The 18,895-nt window shown below is 42.8% G+C and overlaps 2 protein-coding genes across 3 annotated transcripts; both read right to left on the bottom strand.

Moving 5' to 3' along the window:
* Positions 1 to 478: 478 nt before the first annotated feature.
* On the bottom strand, positions 479 to 8,851 carry nkain1 (sodium/potassium transporting ATPase interacting 1). 2 transcript variants are annotated; one of them, XM_075449880.1, is made up of 8 exons: positions 8,562 to 8,851; positions 7,826 to 8,232; positions 6,884 to 7,021; positions 6,706 to 6,786; positions 5,176 to 5,373; positions 4,948 to 5,008; positions 2,960 to 3,041; positions 479 to 2,268 (listed from the first exon to the last, which is right to left on the bottom strand). In XM_075449880.1, exons 2-8 carry the CDS (start codon positions 7,877 to 7,879, stop codon positions 2,259 to 2,261), a joined length of 624 nt encoding a protein of 207 aa, XP_075305995.1. In that variant the 5' UTR covers positions 7,880 to 8,232; positions 8,562 to 8,851; the 3' UTR covers positions 479 to 2,258. The 2 variants fall into 2 exon arrangements, with proteins under 2 accessions (XP_075305995.1, XP_075305994.1); XM_075449879.1 differs by having other exon boundaries at positions 8,556 to 8,851.
* A 4,133-nt stretch (positions 8,852 to 12,984) lies between these two features.
* snrnp40 (small nuclear ribonucleoprotein 40 (U5)) lies at positions 12,985 to 18,844 on the bottom strand. Its single transcript, XM_075449269.1, has 10 exons — positions 18,636 to 18,844; positions 17,739 to 17,868; positions 17,524 to 17,617; positions 16,884 to 17,049; positions 16,131 to 16,253; positions 14,899 to 15,019; positions 14,732 to 14,814; positions 14,328 to 14,389; positions 13,393 to 13,496; positions 12,985 to 13,218 (listed from the first exon to the last, which is right to left on the bottom strand). The coding sequence occupies exons 1-10, from the start codon at positions 18,744 to 18,746 to the stop codon at positions 13,169 to 13,171; spliced, it is 1,044 nt and encodes a 347-aa protein (XP_075305384.1). The 5' UTR covers positions 18,747 to 18,844; the 3' UTR covers positions 12,985 to 13,168.
* Between the last annotated feature and the right edge of the window lie 51 nt (positions 18,845 to 18,895).

Raw genomic sequence — 18,895 nt, forward strand, 5'->3', positions numbered from 1 at the left:
ATATTTAAATTTTTTTATCTTGAACTGATCTAGTATTAGATGTTGGGATTAATTTTTGAATCCAGTGGACATTAATATCGACAAAAAGCTTCTTCTTGGTCTTATCCAACTCTTTGTTTTAAGCCGTATCTTTAGAAAGCTGGAATCCAAAAATTTAATGTGCTTTTGTTCAGCCAGTTCACTTTTCCTTTGGCCCAAAAAATATGCTAGTACCATTCTTAAAAAAAGACTACAGTTTACGTAATACTTTGACAGTAAACTTTGGTGCATGGCCGCTTTTTATGGAAAGCGTTAGGCACAACAAGCCTCCCAGAGTTACGTTTTATTCCATATAATAATTATTTTGCGACTTTATTTTTACAATCAAATCTTATCTGCAGATGATCAACTTAATAACAACAATGGAAGATAAAGAATCACAGTTCGGCCAAAAAATTAGATACTCCCAGTGAGACCTTAGATGAAGACAGAAGTCACATTTAATGTAGAAAGTGTACTTTTATTATTTCAAACTTCACCTTACACCCATCAGGGTCTGCACCTCATACTTGTCTCCCCTATTCGCTCTTCCTGTTTCCACTTGTAGCGACAAAAACTGCTCAAAACATCACATACAGTATGATACACCTTTCTGCAAGTAAACCCCTCGCTCTCTGTAGTCAGTGAGATAATAACCAAGGATAATATCTGCAAATAGGCTTTAAAGGAAAAAAAAAAAAGAAAGATGTGAGCCAGTGTGAGGATACGCAAAAAGAGAGAACAAGAGAAACAGGTACGAAGCAAAGACTCTAACGTGTAACCCTGTCCTGTGGTCCCACCCGCCCCAACATTGCGACCCCTTTTCTAAATGGAACCAACAAAACAATCATTGGCTGGTTATTTACATGCACAGTAACCCCACTGATCCCTCCCCCCATAGACACACTAATGCCTGATCCCAAAGCCATCCACATATCTAATCAACATGTGCCCAACGGGAAGAACTTATTTGCCTAGAAACAAAATGACCCGGTACCGGTCGTGATTTCTTGAAGTGAAACAATCTTAAAGGAAAGGACAGATGATATCCTGTTCTTCTTTCACTGTAATCATACCATATGCAGACAGTGAACTGATAACGGCCTGTCCATCATAGCTTTTACCTGTATATTATACAGCTTACATGTATTTTCCCCCAAAAGAACCAAAACATTCAACTTTTGGTGAAACTCATGAGAACTTAGCCCGGCGGAGGCTCTACTAAGTGGAGTGTCCTTATCAATTTTGCATCAATCCCATGCTCGAATCTGCGCTAATGTTAATACTTATTAGACCAGGCATTAGGACACCGTATTTCTCGTCTTAAAATAGTACCGACAAATGAACAGTTCACTACTATCGGAGTGACCTTTGCTGCGTTGACCAGCTGTTGTACGTCATTTTAAAAATAAAGCAGAATAAATGGACTTGGTCCGCATGCCAAAGAATAGCTGGGAACGTGGAAAATTATTGCAAGAGATACTAACACTTCAATGGCCTTTTCACTGGATTAAATATTTTTTTTTTACATCAATAAACCTATCACATAATGCCAGCCTTATCTTCTAAGGAGTTCGCCACTTTTACTCCACCAGCTCAGGTTTGCTCCCGCAGCAGGCCCGGGCTCCCATGTAAACAAGTTTTAACTAAAGATGGCTTTGGGAACAGGAAATTGTAAAACTGCTCTAGTTTGACATCACCACATTCTAAAACGACAACAGGTACGAGCTGTGCCTCTTCTTATTATGTGACCCCACCCACCCCCCGCAAAAACACACACACACACACAGGAGCACCCCCTCAAAAAATTCACAGGGGCACCAAATGGTAAAGAGTCCAGGGTGCAACCACAAAGCACCAGCTTGTCCTGTGGACTTACACAACCACACACACAAACACTAGAGGGAGTGTTGAGAGCTGGCAGTTTGGTGAATTGTTTCTTACGTGATTTGACTGAAGTCTTCCAGCTCTTGCGGTCTGTATCGCTTCACTCCTTCATCGCATCACATCACATGCTGGTTCATCCCTGAGCTCTGTGCATTCTATTCAGGGCTTTCTTCCTCAGACACAAACAGAACAAACATACACACACACGCACATCTCTCCCTCTGGGTGGGGTTAAAAGTCCATTCCTCTGGTAAACTGTGACACAGAGAGTGAGTGTAATCACGACGACCTGCCGCTGCTTTCCATCCACTGTGACACCCTCGGGTTTGGCCTCAAGGGGGCGCTACCAACGCTTAACCAGCCCTGCGAGGAAAGAGAGGATGAGGTCAGAGGGTTTTTTCACAGCCAGACACAAATGTTACAGTAAAACACAACGATACAATTACATGACTCCATCGACGTTACGCGTGCAGGGGAATTTACTGTAAGGTTGCCACTCAGCCTGTGAAAACAGTTCTGTGGTATCTGATGTCACCCTGGAGGGAGCTTTCTTCAGCAAAGTGACTCATTTGAATATTAAAAAAAGAAATGCTGGGTTATGATATGGGGGGGCTGGAGTTTAAAAACAGCACCCAATATGCTGTTAAGCTGTATTCTGGGCAACATAGGTTCAAGAATTTCAGGTCAGCAGTAATAAACACAACAACACACGAAACACAAAATAATATATACATGTAGATGTCACACAAGGAACAACAAGGTATCACTAAACCACATCTACTCAGTTGGCAAAAACAGTTCTCAGGTTAACTGCTCAGAGGGGAGCTCACCTGATGAAACACCAAAAAATAAACCAGTAAATAAATAAATAAAGCCTTGGAGGGCTACTTCTACTTGAATTTTGACTAAAGGTTTTTCGAAAGAGTCCACAAACTTCATGTGAAGGTCCAACAAAACCGCCGGGGTGCCCCTCAAAAGAGAAACTCTTAAGTCTAAAAAAAAAAAAAGCAATTCAAGCAGAAGAAGTTAGGCAAACATTATTTTGGTGACTCACGTGTATAGAGGCTGCAGCTGTAGATGAGAGGACTTCTGCGGAGGCTGGTAGCCGTACGAGTCAAACCCACCGATGAAATCAACTTCAAAAAGGGTGAGGAAGAAAAAGAATGACGTCATTCTATTTTCCAATAAACAGATCATCTATAAACAGACGCCATCAGAACGCATCATCCAGCGCATTCAGCACACTTAAAACCTCTGCAAACCTACTGTGGGAATATTTTAATATATAATTCTGGATATCAGAATATCCAAAGATTAAACATCAGTAGATCCTCTCACTACTTCCCTTTCTGCTGTGTCGCTCTCATTTTCATCTTTGTCGTTATTCTATTGTATTGCGTTGTATTAAGTTTAAACCAGAACATGGTAGAAACCACTATAGTTTGACTTATTTCACAAAAATGCGTGTTGCCTCAAACTCATACCGGGTGGCAAAAAGATTTTCTATTATTAGTTTATTGCGGGAAAGATATTATGTGGCGTTACCTCAGCCAATAAGTCGCAAGAAATGTTCATACTTTCTCTTTGCAAACATGCCATTTTAAGATTTGACTTCATTTAGGGAGCCATGCTCCTTTAACATGCACAGAATGCGGTCTTGCTGACAGAAGCAAGGCCCCTTCTCAAAAAAGATGAATGAATGGCAGCATATACTGGTTCAAGACCTGTGTACATGCCATGTGCACTAATGCTCCCCCGGAGGCTCGTTTCTCAACTGAAGCCGTGCGGACACGATGTCCATGACCTCCCGAAAATCATTTATTTTTGTTTTGAATTTGATTTGTCGGACCACAGGACATTTCTTTCCTTAGGTTCAGTCCATCTTAAATTAGATCGGGGCCTGAAAAGGCAGGAGCATTCTGTAACTTATTCAGATTGGGGGGGGGGTTGGCGTTCGTGGATGCAGCGATGAACCGTGTTCGTCTCTGATGATTTCCAGAAGCGCTGCTGAGTTTACACAACAGAAACATGTCTGGTTTTAATACAGAGGTGCCAGAAGGCCCGACAATCACAGCTATTCATTATTGTTTTGTTTTTCAATCTTGTCCTGTGCAGAGATTCTCACAATTCTGTCACGATATTATTCACAGAAAATGATTAAATCACACATTTCTTTGTAATGTTACATCCACAAATATTGTCCACACATCTTGTTACTTATGAAAAACACTCTGAGGCCAATTTGTTGTTTTTTTTTTTTTACACACAATTGTGTTACTAGCCTTTTAAAAATGAGCCTAAGCAGTTTCCAGATGTTCCACCGCATGCTTTTTGCCATCGTACAACTTCCCCGGCCAAATTCTGTCTTATATTCAGCACTTCACAGTTTCTGCTTTTACGGTTTCCAAATCGTTCCATTTTGTTTATATTTACATCTGGTACTCTTTTTTAGGAAGAGAGCTGTATTTATATCAGAAAACAAGTGGCTTCAAATAATCAGTGTCAATACCAGAATAGGTCCTAACAACTCCATATTAATTGGGTTTTGCTGTAAAAGCATCATAAACAAGCACCAGGGCTGCTCCATCATCACCACTAAGTTATTAATATAATAGCCTGCTTCCTCTAAGCGGAAATCAAGCCTGTGATGTAAAACCCTACTTCATTTCTTCCACTGAGGGAAAGTAAAACACTGTTGGGAGGAACATCACAAGGGGAACACTTCAGAATCACAGATGGCAGACCCGACAGACGTCTGGCACTTGCCAGCAGACAGACGGACACTTTCATGGTGGGAATATTCCAGCACACATAATACTCTCCACAGATGGATCGCTCAGATCACCCAGAGGGAATCCTCTGCACTGATATCACTAAGCATGACTCATGCAAGAGAAAACAATGCGATAACATCACTCACACACAAAGCCATGGATCTCTAACACAAAAACCCTCTCGAGAGCGGGACAAGTAAACCTAATCAACTGAACGAGGCGATGGAAGACCATCAGCAAGCTTTTAGGAGAAGACAAAAGCACTCACAGCTGTCCTCGTCATCCTGGAAGACTTTGCTTACGTAGCAGGCGTACACAAAGCCAAAGAGCTGTCAGAGAAGAAAAGTGATGGTCAGGAATATGGAGAGTGGTGTTATATAAAGCTGAGTCACTGCTGACGTAGGAGTGACTGTCCCAACGTTTCACAGAAACTGGTAAATGTCAGCCAAAATAATGTTGAAGTTGCCGTTTGTGAGTGTGCGCGTTAGATACGTACAGCCAGAAGGATCTGGATGGCCGAGCTCAACACCTCGATGTACTGGTAGTCCAGAAGACACCCAGACACAGTGATGACATGGTGGTCATCTGGGGCCATGCGAGAGTCCAGCACTGGTGTTACCAAGCAACCAGGACCGTGCTCCATCCACCACGAACGATGGAGGGACGTGTTGAAAGTCATGAGAAAGTCCCGGTCCTGAAAACACACCAAGAAACGCCAATTTTCACAAGTCAGTATATTATATATATATATCTCTAATGTTACAAAATACGGTGTCATTTTCAGGCTGCCGAAGTGGCTCCAATCTTTGGATTATCGAGGTTGGAACTTCCAGAATGTGTGAGGTGATACATGACATATAAGAGCATGTCCTCAACAGCTGTTAGCTGGGGAAAATGTAGGGGATCGGACTGAAGGAAAACTTGTTGAAACTTGTTGAATTAGTTGAAATAGGACTAAATGACGGGGAAAAGAGTTCACTCTTAGATAATGTAAGCCGTCTGTGACAGGGACTTACAACTAAACATGACATTAGGTAAAAGACAAGCCATAAAAGTGCAGAACGAGGGACTTAAAACGCTTAACCGATTGTCGAAAGAACTGGCAAGCTGGACCAAAAAAAAAAAAGGGTTTTTAATGGGAACCAGGCGCGTCATTTCCGCCGGGGACTGTGGGGACGCGTCCCCGGCACTTTGTCTGACGAGCAGATTTGTCCCCACCACTTTAAAAAAGTAGAGAAAGTGCAAACGCCGCTTTTGCTAAAAACTATAATTTTGTATCATGGCATTCTCCTAACCAAAGACTATTTGATCCGCTCTGCTTTCACTCTCCTTGTATGAATGCGCTTGCGATCAGCCCCCATTGCTGAATAGCAACTATGTTGAATCCGCTCTGCTCCCACACACTGCGCTTGCGGTCTGCAGTCTGTTACAGTGTAACAGACTGTTGCAGGTGAAGATTCGTCAGTGTTTATGATGCATATCAGGCGAGATAGACAACGAATGAAAACTTATTTCACAGAGGGGTTGCTGCTCGTTCACTCTTGCCCGTTTCATAGCCTGGCAATGTTTGAAAACTTTGTCAGGGCAAGGGCTGTTTGTAGCCAGGCTACGTCTCCTGATGCGCTCTTGCTTGGTCGAGGTTTGTCTGAGATTTGTTGGTGTGTCAAGGGCTGTGCAATAACCGAAATCGTGTCTTGTACTAAAATGTGGATTTTGAAATACGAATAGGGCCTACGCTTAAGTTTGTCCCAACCCAGGATGTTTCCGACGGCCTAAACAAGACCGCGCAGATGGCTTTTAACTTTTAACATGGGGACAATATCGCGTCAATACGCATCATCTAATGCAATGCCTATTATTTATCATGAAACCTCAATTCGGAAGTAATGGGCCTAGCTTGTACCCAGCACTTTTCAAACATTACTCAGGTTTATGGTAATTGTCCCCAGCACTTCTGAAATCAAACTGACGCCCATGATGGGAACAAAGATGTTGTTATTGGTGTCACATCCATACCAACCCTTACCTGGGACAGGTTTCCCACCTCCAGGTAGAAACAAATAATGAAGGAGTTCCATCCCACCCAAAGGACCAGCCATACTGCATACTGCCGGGAAGACAGAGGGATCAGTGTTGGCATATTAGTAACTTTAAGTAAAGCTGGTTCTGATGTCAGCAGAAGACGGTGAGTAAGCAGCACTCACAAAGATGAGGTATCTGAAGCGAAACTGCACGGTGCCGAACATGCCCAGGATGACGGCCATTATGTGCAGGAAGTTGGCCAGGATAGGAGCCCACTGGTAGCCCAGAAAATCAAACACCTGCCTCTGGAGGGCTGCCACCTGGAGACAAAGTGAAGAGGGGGGGGGGTAAAAACGCACAAAATCACATTAGAAAAGAGATTAAACATACGTAAGGGGCGACCAAAAACAAACACTCGCACTTAATCAAGGACTCACACGCACACACACAGTGACAGGGACACACATACACAGGTCTGCCGCAGTTGTTTCCATGGTAACTGCCTGGAGCACCAGCTAGTCCAGTGACTGTAAAAGAGAAGCACCCCCCCCAAAAAAAAGCTCCACAAAACTAATGAGAATCTATGGGACAAATCCCCCTGCTGCACAACAACTCATTAGCTCTGCGAACAATAGTCTCGACAGCGAGCCCTCACCCTGCTACTGTCCCTGTCTGCATCACACACACACACGCCAGGAACACACACTCTTATTACACACTTATTACATCTCAAGCTATTTGAGAACACAAGGAAGGGCTCAGTTTAACTTCAGGATAGAGACCAGATGTTGAACAGGGCCTCCTTGTACCCCTTGTGCTTAATATTCACATGTTTTTTTCCTGAAAAGGGCAATCACCCCTCTTTTTTACAAACACATACAGACCACCCTGACACCAAAGCGCCCCCCAACCCAGTTCCCACTCCTTCAGAGACTCACAGCCTCGCCTTTCATGTTACACATTGCCCCAGCAGCTGCGGCTCAAAGCTTCTTCTTTTTATCCCAGTGACTGTACAGACAGGCTGGACAAAAAAATGTCTGATTACAATGCGAGTCTCTGTGGCACGCTGCTCTAATTATATCTTCGTGGCGAGTGTGTAGAGGGACAACAACATGCATACTTACCAACTGAAGTGAACAGATCACCAGCAGCGTGCATCTGCCGTCGCACTTCCCCATTTTGGAGGGCTCAGGACGCGGCTTGGAGCCGCGGAGGCTCCGGGGAAATGATGGGTCCCCGGTCAGATCCAGACTGCCAAGCCGTCTCAGCTCACACCATTCCCGGATGAATAGACCTGCGAAAGGCCGCCGCCTCCTCCAGCAACGCTGGTCCGGATGCTTCCCCTCAGAGCGGTTGACCCATCTCGGCCTCTGATTTTGTTGGTTAATTCCTGCTTTCAGGAACAAGAGAGGAGAAGAGGAGAAGAGGAAGAGGAGGAAGAGGAGGAGGAGGAGGTAGCGGTGGTGGTGGGGGTCCACTTCACACCGGCCTGCTGCGAGGTCCGACCAACGCCGAATCACCTCGGCCACACCTTCCGAAGAGGGGACACACAAAGACACAAAGAGAGACGGAAAGCTGTCATAATCTGCCCCTGGCTACAGACAGAAATGAACATCATATGATACCGGATCACACGGGGGTGGTGGGGAGGAGGGGAGCGACCCCGCAGTGGTACTACGGCTAACGTTCGGCTGCACGCAATCCGCTACGGACACAAAGCAGCCCGTTGTGATTCACGGATTTCTAGGAGCGGAACAGTGCTCGTTCCCCGCCAACAACCCCCCCGCCATCCAGGTCCTCCTTTCCTCGAGCTGTTAATGGAAAGAAGTCAAGTTAGCGCACAGATCTGCTCACCAGTACCGGGCTCTGGCCTCCTTTCGCTCCGTCTCTCAGCGTCTTTTGTCAACAATCGGTGCCGGGGCGAGCGCAGGAGGAGCCGGGGGGTGGGGGCTCTCAGTCACCGCGACCCCTCGAGGAGGAGCTGCACGGGATCTGTGGATCCGCGTGCGGCAGTGCGCGCGACCGAATAGCAGCCAGCAGCCCCCACGAGGCGTCAGAGAGGATCACAAAAGAATCGTGGGGAGGGTGGGGGGCTCTAAGAGAGTGAGGCTGAAACGGGCGACAATAATTAACTGTGTTATAGCCAGTGGCGATTCTAGAGTCTGTGGGGGCCCCAAGCAAAAAAATCCTAGGGGGCCCTACCGACCAGTGTTCGTCACCAAAACATCTGACACCAACGAAAAGTGTTTGAAATAAAACCTCTTTTTATTCCAAACATGTTCCAAACATGAGAAACATTGTTATTTTTAAAATATACATGTAAAGAATAAATAAATAACTAAAAAAGACTACGTTGTCTACGTTGGCACTTGATATTCGCCTGTTGCTATTTATCTACCGGGTGTAGCTGGCCATCCAAAAATAATTGTGTTCATTTAAAGATTCTTTGTGACAAGTAAAGCTGTTCATGATATCGATTTCATAAGTATGGTTTTTATTTTCCACTAGCCTTGAATTTCCGGTAAACGTTGCCAACAATCGCAAACACTCTGAGGGGCTAGTTCTCCGCGAACATAGCCTACAGTGGAACTCTATGTGAGTTTGACAAAGTCAACAATGCAATTATGGAATTATAGAATGGCATGTTAACGAGATAATCTTTGACTAAATCATTTAAATTTAACTGTTCAAAGAAAACATGTTCACCACGAACGTTCGCCACTGTTTGAGACAGTTTATAAAGTAACTAGAAAATTTCTGATTGAATGCACCCAGGGTATCTGCACATTTTTTAATCAACAAATTTAATGACTTAAGACCTTTTTAAGACCTCTAAGAATAAAAATTAAGACCATTACCACGGCAAAAATATATATTAAAACTACACTCTAGGCTGTTCGGTGTTGAAAAAAAGTCCAGTGTGAAATGTGTGCTTCAGTGTGTCAACATGATCGCATAAGATTCGAACGCACAAGGGAACACCACACACTACAGGACAATCATGCCCAATTGTCTCTGCGAAGGAGCGTGTTTTCGCTGCCATTTGTCTGTCTGTTTGTTTGAGGCTCTGAGCAAAATAAATCCATAATTGAACCTAATTTTCGAGTTATGTCTACTGTGCTTTTACAACTAGCAAAACGATTTTACTACTCAAGTTAACTTAAACCAGAACTTTGGACAACTCACGTGAAGCACAGACTATGGACAGTGACTTTGCATTGCATAAACCACACAACAAAATTTAATTTCCTTCGGGATTAATAAAGTATCTCCAATCTAAATAAAAAACGAGCACAGACCGCTCATACAGTCAATGGCACGTACCCATAGAAAAAATACACACTCACCCACACGTCACACAACCTGACTATCAACTGCTAACAACCATGATCAGTAACCTACACAAACCCAGACACATAATGGCTCGGCGGCCAGCAATCGGATAAACCAACGAAGTGAATCAATCCTGTGAAAGAATGAAAACAAGTGAATGAAACCTGCACTCACCCATTATGAAGTTAACTCTGCCAGCCCCATAATCTTGCTCCTGCTCAGCTAACTCCTTGACGTCGGGTATGGTTGGTAACGTTACTGCGTTTAGCATTAGCAATTAGGCTGCTAGGCTTGCTAAATCGGTAAGCATTAGGCTACTGAAGAAAGCTAGTCTTTTTAGCTACGTTATATTATCATCTTTCTTCTCGGCTATAAGTTAACCTTTGTTGAGGAAAGGGAACGCCCCTGCGTGTAGTTGGTGAACGCAGCCAGATGACCTGAGTCAGGTTACTAACCTGACGCGCTAGCTGTCAAATCACCGGAAGTTTTCACCGGAAGTACTGGCGCACACACAAAAGTTTGAACGTCTCTCCAGACATATCTTTCTTTCATTCCGCCCAGATGAAATTTAATGCCACTCTTCGAAAATCGGCGAAATTTAAGACATTTTAAGACCTTAAAAAACGTATTTTTTATTTAAGACTTTTTAATACTTTTTAAGGATCCGCGGAGACCTTGGCACCTCAGCTCTCGGGGGCCCCCTAGTGGCTCGGGGCTCCAAGCAGTTGCCTGCCTTGCCTGTTGACAAGCTGCGCCTCTGGTTATAGCCCCCCACAACCCCCAACACCAGCGGGGGGTCCGGAGCTGCTCTGCCTGTTCGTGTCCGCGGTGTTTCAGAGCGGGAAACAGCACACCGAACAGCCTCGGCGCATTTCTGCCGCGGACCACGAGCTGTGCGGCCGGTCGGTACAGAGAGCCTCACGTATGTCGGGTCAGATAAAAGAGACAGAAAATGACCGCCATGTGACAACAGAACACCCCCCCCCACCCCCCCTTCCTTCGTGTAACACAGTTGTATGTCATCACTTTAAATATGTCTCTCAGATTCAATAAAGAGAATAAATTCACTCACTTTTGTTTTATTTTCTTTTTCTTAAAATGGACAATTTATCTTTTTGTGCCTCTGATTGGATTAATCTTATCTTTGGTTTGTTTTGAGTTTGGTTAGTGGGCTGTTTGTCAGATTGGACATTGTTGGGTTTTTTTTAACATGTTTTAACTTTCCCAGTTTTCTAATGCCTTGTATAAAGCATATTGAATTGACTTGTATTTATCTAAAGCTTTGAAAAGTTATTATTGTTGGCATTTTTTCTCTTAAAAATCAGCACCAGCGTAAAAACACAAACAGAAAAGGTTTTTTTTTTCGTTTTAAATGATCTCTTTCATTTCAGTGTTTGGTTTCACTTAACAGGAGAACACTTGAAACTTAAACAGGCCGCTGTGGGAACTGGGACCTGTACAGTCTGTCCAGAATTGAGAAATGTTTGTCAGGAAACTCTAATGAAAGGGAAAACAATGCATGATAACAAGTTCAAGAACTTGTTTTTCTCTGAAATCCAATAAAATCTTAAATCTGTAAATTGATCATTCATTTGTGGAGTCATTTAACACATAAAATAAATGATTTTCAGTGTCCCAGCAACACATCCATAAGTTGAGGTTTATTGTTGTGTTATATCAGCCTTTTTTACGAGTTTTGGAACAGAAGGCTATGACTGTTGCAGTTTTTCCAGAGCAACCTGTGTTCATTCTTGTTGAATACGAGGTTTGAGCTGCTCAGGAGTATCTGCCACGGCTATCGGCTGATTCTCCTCTTCGTGATGCTTCACACGGTTTCAGATGGACCTGAACTGCAGGCAGGTCGATTAAAACACACACTCCCGTGTCCATGAAGCTACACCGTCAAAAGTTCTGCCCAACGAGGTCTGTTATTTTCCTGCCTGAATAACCACAGACCTCTCAGGATAAGCTGTTGCCTTGACGGCAGCACATCTCCAAAGCATCACGCACAGCAAATCTTCAAAAACATCAGTTTTGCCCACTTTCCATCTGAGATGAGCTTGTGAACCAGAGAACTCAACAGTGCTAATATATGGCTTTCTACTTGTGTAATGCAGTTTCAGGTTCAATTTCTGATGGCGCAGCAGACTGTATAGAAAAAACAGAAAAAGTTTTTTTTTTTTTTTTTTTTTTAAGGTAACCTAGAGCATGATGTGGTCATGTGGTCAAGGGTGGTCATACGGATCATGGCGCCATGATGGTCTCTCACTTAGTTCCCACCGAGGGCTCAATTTTCTTCCCTGTATATGTTAAAAGACAAAAAAAAGGGTCTTTGCAATTCTAGGATGAGAAATACTTTTTGAACTGATCGATGAGCCTCTGATGGAGTCGGACATAAAGTGGCGAATCATGATTTTTATGGACGCCGTCACCAATTAATGTGCCGATTGGAGAATCTTCCGGAAAGCTGTTCACTCTGTTTCGGTCTTTCCTTACCTCCCTTTCAATTTTGAGGGGTTTTTTTTGTGTTGCCAAATGAAACTCGATTTGTCTCCATTTTCTAAATACAGTGAAGTTAGAAATAATTGACCTTGCAATGAAGTCCGTTCAATAACGCAGTAAAAACACTAAACTCTACAGCAACAAATAACAGAGGTGGGACAGAACACGGCAGTCAGCCATAAATAACATATTTCCTCAGTGTTTAACTCTAAACTCAACTTTAATGTGGACTTTTCCTGTAAGAAAAGCTTAAATCCAACACATTTTTACTCAATTTAATGTATATGACATTTAACCTTCCACTTTCAAAGTAACTAGTTGAGAATGGCAGTGGAGACAAAGGTAAAACTTCTCCCACCGCAGCAAAACATCACAATGAAACAAGACTATGACAAGCCATTTTTACAGAATATTGAAATTTATTAAAAAGAAATGCATCGTTTTTAAAAACAAAAAAAAAAAAACAAGTCGCTGTGGAGGCTCTTGTGGCTGATCGTAATAAACTTCACCCTGAGGTTGTTGTGAGACAGGCTGAAGCACGTGAAACCACCGTGAGGCTCCTGCCCCACCGTCAAACACTTCCAAGGCAGGACACGCACATACTCACATACAATGTAATGCACACATACATCCTACTGAATTTCTCCAATGTACAGACGTTTATCACTGGAGCCAGAAACCACTGTGTAGAGAGAAGAAGAAAACACAATTTAAGTTTTTTTTTTTTGTTTTTGAACATTTGGAAATCCCTTACTTCGCTATCCACAGGTCATTTAAACCTTGTGTACTTGTAGAAAAAACAACTCCTTGATCCTTCTGTGAAGGAATCTGTGACTGACGCAGTTGTTCGACTCACCTATAGGCTCCTCTGGGTGGAAGGCCACCTCATTAACAGAGCCAGCGTGACCTGGCAGCTTGTAGAGGATTCTACGAGATGTGGTGTCCCAGATATACACAAACCTGCAAACACAGACGGAGCCGATCATAACTCTATACAAACTACCCTCATTTTACTCATTTGATCCGTTAGAATAATAGAAATCATTAAAACTGGAATATGACCTATACGACATGGAGAGACGTGTAATTTTAACCTTCGAGCTTGAAGCAATACACATGTTGCATCAACATTTTGAAGTCAGGTTGGCAATTCCCACATGCTAAACAGAGGGGGCTCAGCCCAGCATCAAGTGTGTGCTTACGCACATCAAGCCAGCACTGCAGCGTCAGCGTTCCAAGACGCCAGCTGGCCCTTACATACTGCTCGTTTCACCTCTGTTATTACATCCCTTACCAGCTCAGAGGCACATCAGCTGTGGAACAACTTCGATTTCAAATCCCCTTGTGCATCAACAACCAAGCATCTAATATCAACGAGCACTATTTTGAATGAAAACTAAGCGTCTGGCTTCTAGTTAGCTGAGAAACAAACAAGAATCCAAATGGTCGCAATCCGCTTGGGTCCCAGTCATTGTCACACGTGTCTTTATTTAAACGTTTAGAGCTTTCTTTAATAAATGCCATTTCCACAAGCTGTAGATGGCTTTCAGTTTAAAGTATGTGGGTGTGTCAGGTGGCAACAAAGTCCAGGACGGGGACACGTTTTTTTTTGTTTTCGCCAGGTTAGTTCTGCACGTTGTTCATCCTTATGTTTAACAGGGCTAAAGATCCATTGCTTTTATTGTAGCGTTTACCATAAAATGATCAACCATAAACATGGAGGCTTTGAAAACAGATGCTGATATGCAGTACCTCTGTGTTCTTGTTCACATTTGTGTCTTTGTTTCTCACCTGTCGGCTGAGCCTGCAGCGATCTTGCTGCCGTCAGAAGACCAGGAGCACCTCAGTAAGTTCTGAACAAAAGGATAAAAGATGTTACAGACTGCATTTGAAAAAAAAAAATAAAAAAAGATATCCCCATCCCTCGTGTGCTGTACGAGCCATTGTTGTAACAATAAGATGAAAGCTGAGCTACAACATGCAACAATTATGTTTTGTATTGATGATATTCCGAAAGATAAAAGAACTAAGGACGTTATATTTAGTGTTTCTCTTGTGGGTGGGTTAAAAAAAAGTAAATCAATCAGAAAATGTTCTGTTAGGTGGTTAAGATGCTAAAAAGTCTGATTGGATAGAAAGTGCCTTCACTGCAAGTAAAACACATGCACCTTTGACCAAAAAGAGAGTCCTGTTACCTTTTCAAAGTTGTGAATATTGCCCTGGAAAATCTTTACACATCTCTCTTTGGGGGCAAACGGTCGCACATCCCAAATCCGTACTGCACAGAGACACAAAAAGATGTCAAGAAAAGGATCCGACCATACACCGTCGTCACAATGAGTCAAACAAAAGCCAACCTTACCCGTGTTGTCCATGGAGTTTGACAGAAGGTACGATCCCTCAGAGCTCAGACTGAGCCCAGTTACTGAGTCGCCGTGGCCGTGCATGTTGTAGATCAGCTTATTCTGCCGCAGGTCCCACACCTGTACGACACAAACAGCTTCTGACGAGACTTTCACACAAGGATGTATCAAGATTTATATTCAAATGAATAGCTCCTGATCAGGCCACTGCAGAGCTTGATGACGAGTTGATCGTTTGAATCAGGTGTGCTGGAGGAGGGAAACATCGAAAACATGCAGGGCAGTGGGTCCCAAAGACCGGAATTGAGAAACACTGATCTATATGCAGAGAGCTTGAACTGAGGTGACAGTTGAACATATACAGCAGCACACCACCAGCTGCGCTCAACATTATGATCAAATCAATGATAATACGTATAACCTTTTGTGTTGAGTGTTCTGTCGAGATCATTGAAGTGGTACTTTACTAATTACAGAAGGGATGTTTAAATCGGGAAGAGATTAATGTGCGAACAACCACCACTTCTTGTTCATCTCAGAGTTTGTTCTTGTTTTTTTTCTGCAGCAGTGATCAATTAATCCCCAATTTAAATTATCCGATTGTGGTGTTGTGTACAGAAAACAAACACTTCCCGCACAGGATATGTGGCAATTACTCATTTTACAGCTGAGCTAACTAGTTATATATAAACTATTCTTATTTCACACAAAGATCCTTAAACCTGTGCATGATCCTTTTTGGATTTCAGCCATGCTGTCTTGAACATGACTGAGTCCTGCCTGGTGTCACCACTTGCATAAGAGCAAACCCGGTAGAGTCGCTGAGGAAATGCTCCAATCGAGCTACGTATGCTAATACAGCTCATTTTTATTTATTATACGTTCTTCGGAGTAAATCAGATTAGATAAGCTGAAAGGATCCCAAAAAGATCCCAGTTTACTAAGCTAAGATAAGGTTTTAGTTCTTAATTCAATTCAATGACTCACCCGAACATCATTTCTAATTCAAGCAGGGGCATAAAGTGAAAAATCTGAGCTACCAACGAGAGAGGAAATGACTGCCATACCATAAACAATTATGACATACAGCATTTGAATGATGCGGGTAAAATCTTGTGCTGTGGGGCAAAGAACCTATTGCAGTGAATTACCATTAAGTCTGTATGAAATATCCAAATTATACTTCCAAGGCTGTTTTTTTTTTTTTTTTGGACATTCTGGAGCCCAGTACCTTGATGTCATTGTCGATGCCTCCAGACAGGATCTGATCACTGGTGTCATTGAAAGTCACGGCCAGAACCTGGTAGGTGTTCTGGAAAGTGTGGATGGCCCCCTTCTTGCGAACGTCCCACAGCTACAGTGCAGACAAACACATAACAGAGAAAGACTTCACCAAAAGCAAAAACAAGGTCTCAGCCTTGTCCAACTAAAACCTACAACATTTAAAGCCTGATTTACATGTTTAGTCTTATTAGCTTAATTCAAGAGAGAAAAATTGAAAAACTAAGCTTAAATGTGTACATGAAGTCGAAGCAGCAGTAGAGGAACGTGATGTCACTGTTCCTCTTGTTTTCAAGCTGTTTAATTATTCAATATCAGCAGTTGGTGTGTGGGAACATTGTCTGCTGCACCGCATAGAGCAGCAGTCAGAGTCAGTGTTTGCAAATTAATCTATAAAAACATTGTTGGGCGTTTTGATATAAACAACTGTCGGCATTACAGAGAACTTTTACAAACACAGACTGTTGTTTAAAACAGTTTTTAAAAGCTAGATTGATGAAATTAAGATGTTGGTTTAGCTGGCTCTTTGCAGAACCAAATCACTACAGACATCGCTCACCGAGAATCAGCACTGTAACCGTTTTGATCAAAAAGAGGTTGAACAATGAAGTTGGTGAATCTCACAATGATACAGCCATAAGATCTAGAATACACAATCATCAATCGAAAGGGGTCAACATATTTATTCCAAAAAATGTCTCACCTTGATTGTCCCGTCGTCACTCCCAGTGCAGACAAGTTGGGGCCCTCGGCGAGCCGGGTAGCAGGTGTTAACGAAGGAGGTGTGGCCCTTCAGACGCTTAACCCTCTCCCCCGTTTCACTGTCCCAAACACCTACTGTCTTGTCGGTGCTTGCTGAGAACAACACGCTGAAATACACAGAAATAAATCACAACTGACAAACCCCCTTATCAAACCGCTGGATTACACCAAGAACGAAGAAGCACGTATTTAATGAGACCCATGCAAATAATTTCAGCCAGATGAGAACCTTTGGCAAATGGGAATGTGTGTGTCTCGCTCTCTAGGAATAACACAAATGAGTGAATGTGCTCGGTGAATTCACATGCACTCCAACAAACTCATATTTATCACAAAGCCAAACACCAAAATCACATGAACAAGTTTGATATGGTTTGCTTGAATGGTTAAAAGATATACTGTATATATAAATTGTGATTAGTGATCAATTTGGTAGATGTTAACCAAAAAAAAAAAAAAAACAAACATAGCATTTTGATCCCAAAAAAAAAAGAGCCATGACTCCAAAGTGCTTCCCTAAAAGACTTTTTTTTCAAACTCAAACTCACTGTACCACCTGTCTATCACTCCACCGTCCATACCTGCCATCTGTGTTGTAATGCAGCTCCATCACTGCTCCACTGTGGCCCTTCAGAGTGGCGTAATTCTCACAATCTCCATACACGTTCCACATCACTACGGGATAGAAACATTGTGAAAAAAATACAGAAATCACCATGACACGTGTTTCAACAAAGGCCTGTCAGCTGTTCATTTGTCCAATGACTGCAGTGGTTTAACTGTGTTACCAACTGACATATAAGTCTGTCGAATCCTGAGGAGGCCAGCGTGGCTCCGTTTGGGTGGAACTTGCAGCAGTAGACCTCGCCCTCATGGCCCGACATCAACATGATTGGAGACTGCAGGCTGGAGGTCCGTGGAGGTCCCTGTGGGAGACACAACAGGAATTAATGCAGTGGCTTTCTAACAGTGAGCTCAGGGCTGCGTGAGGTCCATAACAAATGCATAGTTGACATATTAAAAGGAAAAACCAACATAAAGACTGATAAAGAGGTTTTGGACTCGCATGCGCCAACAGAACGTGGTGGAGCATCCTTTTTTTTTTTTTTTTTTAAATATTGCCTTATTTGGTGTTGTGATGACTGATGGAGAGCATCAATTTAAGGTGTTTGCATGCAAATAAATATTCCACTTTTGTTCCTATTCTAGATTTGGTGTTTACAGGAATAAGGAAAAACCATTTCCCTGTTTACTTGATCATCTGAGTATGTCAAAATATTTCAAGTAGCATATCCAGGTTTCTCTAAACCATGTTTCTGAAAGGAAAATTAGATGGTTTACATGTGCAACACATTAACAAAATACCGATGCGCATGTAAACAGTGAATATCGATATTATGTACAAATATCCCACCACACAATTACTATGACCGGTATAGTATTAAAAAAACAAAGCCCCAGTCTTAGCTAAGCTTGGCTAGGTATGAGTTAAACACCATTGTGGATTTCCTTTTGTTTGTATATTCCTGTTGACCGTCAAGCTATCCTTTCTGTCCAATTTACAAAACCGAAACAACTCTCAGTTTGGCTAATACGCTTAAAACACACACTGGGTAAATACGAAAGTGTTGTACATTTATCTAATAGAAAGTTTAAAATGCTCCTGAAGCAGTTTCCAGGTTAATGTTCGTACCGAAGCCACGAGTTGCTGAGACTGAGCCGCCGCCACCAGCTCCGTCCGGGGCCGCTTCATGGCGGAAGGCACCAACGCCATGTCTCCGGGTCTCTTCTTAGGTTCAATCATTCCGGGTAAGTCAACAAGAAACAACAAATATAATAATGTAACAAAAAAAAGGAATGGACGTCTTTCACGAGAGACGTCGAAAAACGCAGCATCGACGAAGAAGACAGACTTGAAGTACTTCCGGTAGCTTCGAGACGTGTGATTGGTTT

The sequence above is a fragment of the Odontesthes bonariensis genome, chromosome 18 (assembly GCF_027942865.1).
Source record: "Odontesthes bonariensis isolate fOdoBon6 chromosome 18, fOdoBon6.hap1, whole genome shotgun sequence".
NCBI lineage: Eukaryota > Metazoa > Chordata > Actinopteri > Atheriniformes > Atherinopsidae > Odontesthes > Odontesthes bonariensis.

Coding starts and splice junctions, on each gene's coding strand:
- snrnp40 (XM_075449269.1), bottom strand. CDS start 18,746: ATGATTGAACCTAAGAAGAGACCCGGAGACATGGCGTTGGTGCCTTCC. Junction 17,618..17,738: donor AGGATTCGACAGACTTATAT/GTCAGTTGGTAA, acceptor TCTATCCCGTAG/TGATGTGGAACGTGTATGGA. Junction 16,254..16,883: donor GTGACGACGGGACAATCAAG/GTGAGACATTTT, acceptor TCTGCACTGTAG/CTGTGGGACGTTCGCAAGAA.
- nkain1 (XM_075449880.1), bottom strand. CDS start 7,879: ATGGGGAAGTGCGACGGCAGATGCACGCTGCTGGTGATCTGTTCACTT. Junction 7,022..7,825: donor TGATCTGTTCACTTCAGTTG/GTAAGTATGCAT, acceptor CTTTGTCTCCAG/GTGGCAGCCCTCCAGAGGCA. Junction 5,009..5,175: donor CCATCCAGATCCTTCTGGCT/GTACGTATCTAA, acceptor CTTCTCTGACAG/CTCTTTGGCTTTGTGTACGC.